The sequence below is a fragment of the Palaemon carinicauda genome, unplaced genomic scaffold (genome assembly GCF_036898095.1).
Source record: "Palaemon carinicauda isolate YSFRI2023 unplaced genomic scaffold, ASM3689809v2 scaffold19, whole genome shotgun sequence".
In the NCBI taxonomy this organism is placed as follows: Eukaryota; Metazoa; Arthropoda; class Malacostraca; order Decapoda; family Palaemonidae; genus Palaemon; species Palaemon carinicauda.
The window spans coordinates 143,932-150,209 of record NW_027169479.1 but is presented as its reverse complement, the minus strand read 5'-3'; the positions used below and the strand labels follow the sequence as shown (position 1 = coordinate 150,209).

The following is a 6,278-nucleotide window of genomic DNA, read 5'->3' as shown; positions in this document are numbered from 1 at the left end:
ATCTATAACATCTTATGGATCTTTATAGAATTTAATACAATCTAAACCTTCTCTATAAAATCTCTTATGGATCTTTGGAAAATTTAATACAATCTAGACCTTCTCCATAAAATCTCTTATGGATCTTTAGAAAATTTAATACAATCTACACCTCTATAAAATCTGTTGTAGATCTTTCAAAAACTTAATACAATCTACACCTTCTCTATAAAATCTCTTATGGATCTTTAGAAAATTTAATACAACCTAAACCTTCTCTATATCTCCTGTGGATCTTTAATTTAAAAAATAAATTTACGAACCAATATCATCAGCAACATACACTTTCAATATCACTGAAATTAGAAATGGTTTGCTCATTTCAATACATTTAAAATTAGAAATAGAAAATTTAATACAACCTACACCTTCTCTAAAATCCTTTTTTTTTTTATCTTTAAAAAAAAATTTATGAACCACATTCATCAGCAACAAACTTTTCAATATCACTGAAATTAGCTATGGTTCGCTCCTTTCAATACATTTAAAATTAGAAATGGCTCCAACCGATACCAAATCAATGATCTTGAATCTAACGAAGACAATCCGCTTCATAGAATGTGTTCGTGAATTGCTATTAAAAAAAAATTCTCACCTAATCCACTTTTGGGAGACCTGCCGAGATTTCGCTTTCGATACCGCAGTGGTCCGAGCCTCGGAGAATCTTGAAGTATCCGTTATCGCCCCAGTCGGAGTTCCACGAGTTGGCACACAACCAGTAAGGTGTGCCCTCCTCTTCGCCCCATCCCAAAATACGGATGGCGTGACCTCCGAGGGGCAGTCCGTGCTTGTGCTGATAGACGCCGGACTTGTAATGCAGGAAATCTACGTACACGGTGAACGCTCCCTCGACGGGACCATTTGTCATGATGTCGTATTTAATCTGGGTCTCGTCTCTGTCAATGCTGTAATGCTTGCTGCCGTGGTGCAAATCGGCCTCGTAGTCGACGGCATAGCCGCTCTCGCAAGACTTATGGCACTTAGGAGTGCCGCCTCCTTCGGAACACTTGGGACGAGGCCCGCTGACGTGATGTTCGCACGGGGCGATCTCGTAGGGCTGGCATCCCTGCGTGGAATTGAAAGACCCTCCGGACACTATGCCACTGTGGACCCAATACTGGAAGGCGGACCCTGGGAAACCTCCGTTGCATCCGAAGCCACAGAGGTGACAACACGAGACCAAGTTTTCGGATGAATAGTGGAAGTTCTTCGTGCCGTTACTGTGGATGCAGTCTCTGTCGCTCATCACTTCGACGGCTCCAAACGCCTGCAGGTGTAGGATCACAAATATATGAAAGTGACTTTATTTGAATACATTATAAGTATACTAAGCTCACATCCCTACAAAACTCAGCTGCAAACGTTAACAAATAATCTCGTTTCATATTGGAAATGTAGTCTTTCTTTCTGTATTAAATTATATAATACAGTATTTCATAATAAACTTTTGATACAATACAGTATTTGATATTTTCGTATTTCAGTTGGAGTAAGATGAGGACCTTATGCACTGATATGCTCGTCTATAACGGCTCGTCAGCTTTTAGCAGACAGAAGTAATAACGAGTAAAGAACTACCACCTAGAATATGCTCTTCTCTATAATGGCCATATTTAACAACGGCTCGTCAGCTTTTAGCAGACAGGGAACAATGAGTAAAGAACTCCCACATACAAAATTACAGATTAAAAAAAAAATTTGACATCACTAAGGATTCAAAGTTGAAAATACTCTTGCCATCTTATCAAAGTCTCCCGATCACAAAACGAATCCGAACTTACCCAACATGAGCCGCAAGATCCTTGATCCCTGATCTCTCCGATGGTGGGGCACATGGGCCAGGCTGTGCGAGAGTCAAACTCCTTGGGGATTTCGAGGTTTGCAGGGACCTGGTGCTTGTGGACGGGCGACATGTGGTACTTCGAGTCGGGATGAACGCCCATCAATCCCTTAATGTATCGCATGGAGAGATTCTCGTTGAAATTCCTCCCTGCCTGTAATGAATAATTAAGTGAAATACCTATACCTGTAGTTGATGACTATATAATGTATATTCATAAAAGGAAAAAAGTACAGTAGTGTATTGTAATGAATAATTAAGTGAAATACCTATACCTGTAGTTGATGACTACATAATGTATATTCATAAAAGGAAAAAAGTACAGTAGTGTATTGTAATGAATAATTAAGTGAAATACCTATACCTGTAGTTGATGACTATATAATGTATATTCATAAAAGGAAAAAAGTACAGTACTGTATTGTAATGAATAATTAAGTGAAATACCTATACCTGTAGTTGATGACTACATAATGTATATTCATAAAAGGAAAAAAGTACAGTAGTGTATTGTAATGAATAATTAAGTGAAATACCTATACCTGTAGTTGATGACTACATAATGTATATTCATAAAAGGAAAAAAGTACAGTACTGTATATGGACCAAAGGAGTGCTGAAATGACTTTCATACTCTATTAACCCTTTTACCCCCAAAGGACGTACTGGTGCATTTCACAAAACTCATCCCTTTACCCCCCATGGACATACCGGTACATCCTTGCAAAAAAACTGCTATTTAAATTTTTTTTATATATTTTTTATAATTTTTTGAGAAACTTCAGACATTTTCCAAGAGAATGAGACCAACCTGACCTCTCCATGACAAAAATTAAGGCTGTTAGAGCTATTTGAAAAAAATGTACTGCATAATGTGGTTAAAAAAAAAAAAAAAACCCTGGGGATTAAGGGTTGGAAAGTTCCAAATAGCCTGGGGGTAAAAGGGTTAAGGAATAATACATGAAATGTCCATAGTTGATGGCTATAGAAAGTATACTTATGAAAGAAAAAAGTACAGTATATGAAGCGAAAGGATACGGAAAAGACCTTTATAGTAATGTTTCTTTATTCATGCAATTTAATCGAGTCTCGACTACAGGCAATTATTTACACAATCATCATCACCATCACCTCCTCCCTTACGCCTATTAACGCAAAGGGCCTCTGTTAGATTTCACCAGTCTTCTCTATCTTAAGCTTTTAAATCTATTACATTGTACCGATGAGGCTATAGTTGAAGAGTATGTAAATCATATTCATAAAGAGTATAGTAAATTATATAAATAAAAGAAAGAGTATAAGAACTGAAAGTGCTGAAAAGACCTTACTATAGTCCATTTCTTTTATCGAGGCAGATTTACACCGACTCGCAGCGGTGCCCTTTTAGCTCGGAAAAGTTTCATGATCGCTGATTGGTTAAAATTATCTCATCCAACCAATCAGCGATCAGGAAACTTTTCCGAGCTAAAAGGGCACCGCTGCGAGTCTGTGCAAATCTGCATCGCTAAAAGAAGATGGCTATAGTAATGCATCTTTATTTACACAATCTACTCTAGTCGAATAATTCTTTACTCTACAAAATATTCTATTTCCTCATTTATTCGTCTCAATTCTTTACAAGGAATTACATTGCACTGAGAAGGTACAAAGCGTATTTCACTAACCTTCCATGTCGATTTCTCACTCTGCAACAAGCTAATGAATTTATCGGACAACGGATGAACGGCAGCCGATGCTGCACACACCACACCCAGTATTAGCAGTAAACTTCGCATCCTGTAAAAGAAGAGATTACAGTACTTTTCTTAAAAATATATTCTTAAAATATAACTATACACTACACGGGATGCTAAGGAGGTGTACTTCTCTGTACATTGTATCATGGTGGACCAATCAAATCTTCTATCTACAATATTAGTCTATAAAAAATATTCCAGATATATAGAGTAAAGTTTACGCTACTTGCCGATAATAAACAATTGCACTTCTCCATAAATGACGCAAGACACAGCCGAGATTTTGAACCTTGTTCTTACTAGTGTTAGGGTATGGATAACTAAAAACTAAGTTTAGATTAAAATAAAATTGATTTGGAATGTATGTATGATAGCAGTCATCTGCATGTGTGCTAACGGCCAGCTAAGTATACAGCATTCTAAGGGGGATTGCAAGGGAGCATTAGCCCCACCGTTAGGCAAGGGCATGGCTTGTAGGTCAGGTTAGGTAGGGTAAGGGGGTGTATGTATGACAGCGGCCATCTGAATGTTTGATAACAGCTAATGTAGAATACGGCAGTGTAAGGGGGGTCACAGGGGGGCACTAGTCCCCCGTTAGGCAAGTAGGTAAGGAAACAGCTTGTAGGTTAGGTTAGGGGGGGAAATTTAGGTTAGCCGATGTCCATTTTCAATCCACACGGGAGGAACTGGCCGCTGATATACAAAGGCTCCAGGGTAAGTTTAGGTTAGCTGGTGTTGTGTAGAGGTTTTGCAGAAAAAAACACTAGGATATTGGAAGAAAATCCCCATTTTCAATGCAAGCGGTAGGACGTGGCCGGGGTTATACAAAGGCTCCACTGATTTTATGGTGATAGGAAAGAAAAATAAATGTCAGAAACTTTGGCAACACCCAAATTAATATAAATTCAAACTTGGCGCTGATATCTAGTACGAGTTTGAGACCTAGAATATATTATGTCCGTGTTCAAATAAAAAATGTCCCAAAAAATCTATGGATATCACAGAAACATGAATAAAAACTCGACAATAATTTACACCCAGATTGATTACCTCTAATTTAATTAAATAGTTTTACCAAATATTCAATAAGTTATCACAACTAGATGTATGAATCCAAAATAATTGCCAATAAACCTTAGTTTGATAAAGTTTACAGTTATTGGGGCAATTATAAAACAAATTATTTAAATAAGACTTAATAGTTAATGTAGCCACTATATATCTCGAGTGTAAGCTCTTACAGATTTTAAATATGCGGGACCAGGGTTATATAAGATGTCCCCAGCCTCCCACTGGACTGGACATTTGAAGGTCATACGGGTTATAATTGAATTAATTATTCATTATTCATGAAATGCTACGATACCGTAGATTTGAAAAAGAGGAATATACAATATGATACTGCAAATAGCATATACATTATAATATAAATGATAAATGTAAATATTTGTACGTTCAAAAGAAAAAAAAATGTAGTCGGGCAAAATAAGGAAACATTCATCACGATCACATGACCGGACGGCAATTAATGGCCAGCCATACTAGATAAATGCGTAAATTGCCTAAAATACATAATCATAAAATCATAAGTACATATGAATAATAAAATCTGTATAAACACGACAAATAAAATCAGATAAACAATGAGACGTAAATTATGAAAACAAACCGTAAACAAAGATGTTCGTCTATATAACCACATTTAATATAGAATATAACAATAAAACACATAATACTCCATAATTATAAGCTTTAGACTAACATAAATTAATGTCTGTAGATATATCTTAAGTTAAAATAGAAGAAATTTGCCTTACCCGACCAGCAGAGAGGGAGACGTCAAGACGAATGATGCCACTGAACTTGCTGAGCCCTTGTTTTCACATTTCCATTGGACTATCGTACATGAGCCTTAAAATTATCGTTTTTCAAATAAAATAATCGTACACATTTTCAACATAATTATCAAGGAGTTACATGATTAACATATCATTTAGTTACATGATTGACTTATATAAATGTTTTACTATAGCATTTTAATTAAAAACACACATATATGTATATACCTAAGGTATGTATTGTACATCGTACCGGACCTAAAATAATCGTACATGTAAGATAATTATCGTACACATGGCACTCCTGAACTTGCTGAACTCCCTGTTGTCAACAAAGCTCTCGCCGGCCAGCAGTGTTACCAACTTTAATTTCACAAGATTTACTGATAAAAGTAAATAAAATATTGTTATTATTATTATTATTTCAAGCTAAGCTACAATCCTAGTTGGAAAAGCAAGATGCTATAATCCCAAGGACTCTAACAGGGTAAAATAGCCCAGTGAGGAAAGGAAACAAGGGAACAAACAAACTACGAAAGTATTAACAATCAAAATCAAACATTTTGAGAACAGTAGCATCAAACTAGTGAAACTTGCCATATATTTTGTGTTATTTATGTTTATTTTAATTTAGATTTATTTATTTTAATAACTAAATAGTCATAGTAAAATCATACCAGATTTCAACACAACTTAAGGACAAATTTAGTTGAAGGTTTTACTATCAGTGTTACCAACTGCCCCATCATAAAAGAACAAATGATTGAAAAGGGTAAATCATACTGAAATTTGCACATAATTATCCAATAAATATCATTAATCCAT

The 6,278-nt window shown here is 35.9% G+C and overlaps 1 protein-coding gene across 1 annotated transcript; it reads right to left on the bottom strand.

Moving 5' to 3' along the window:
- Window positions 1-271: 271 nt before the first annotated feature.
- On the bottom strand, window positions 272-5,561 carry CtsB (Cathepsin B). Its single transcript, XM_068368317.1, has 5 exons — window positions 5,433-5,561; window positions 3,544-3,655; window positions 1,821-2,033; window positions 477-1,306; window positions 272-323 (listed from the first exon to the last, which is right to left on the bottom strand). Exons 2-4 carry the CDS (start codon window positions 3,652-3,654, stop codon window positions 635-637), a joined length of 996 nt encoding a protein of 331 aa, XP_068224418.1. The 5' UTR covers window position 3,655; window positions 5,433-5,561; the 3' UTR covers window positions 272-323; window positions 477-634.
- Window positions 5,562-6,278: the final 717 nt, after the last annotated feature.

Bases quoted from the DNA above. Each gene is read 5' to 3' on its own strand.
- CtsB (XM_068368317.1), bottom strand. From the start codon at position 3,654: ATGCGAAGTTTACTGCTAATACTGGGTGTGGTGTGTGCAGCATCGGCT. The intron at 2,034-3,543 runs GTTAGTGAAATA...TATTCATTACAG, and splicing joins GTGAGAAATCGACATGGAAG to GCAGGGAGGAATTTCAACGA. The intron at 1,307-1,820 runs GTAAGTTCGGAT...CTACACCTGCAG, and splicing joins GATCTTGCGGCTCATGTTGG to GCGTTTGGAGCCGTCGAAGT.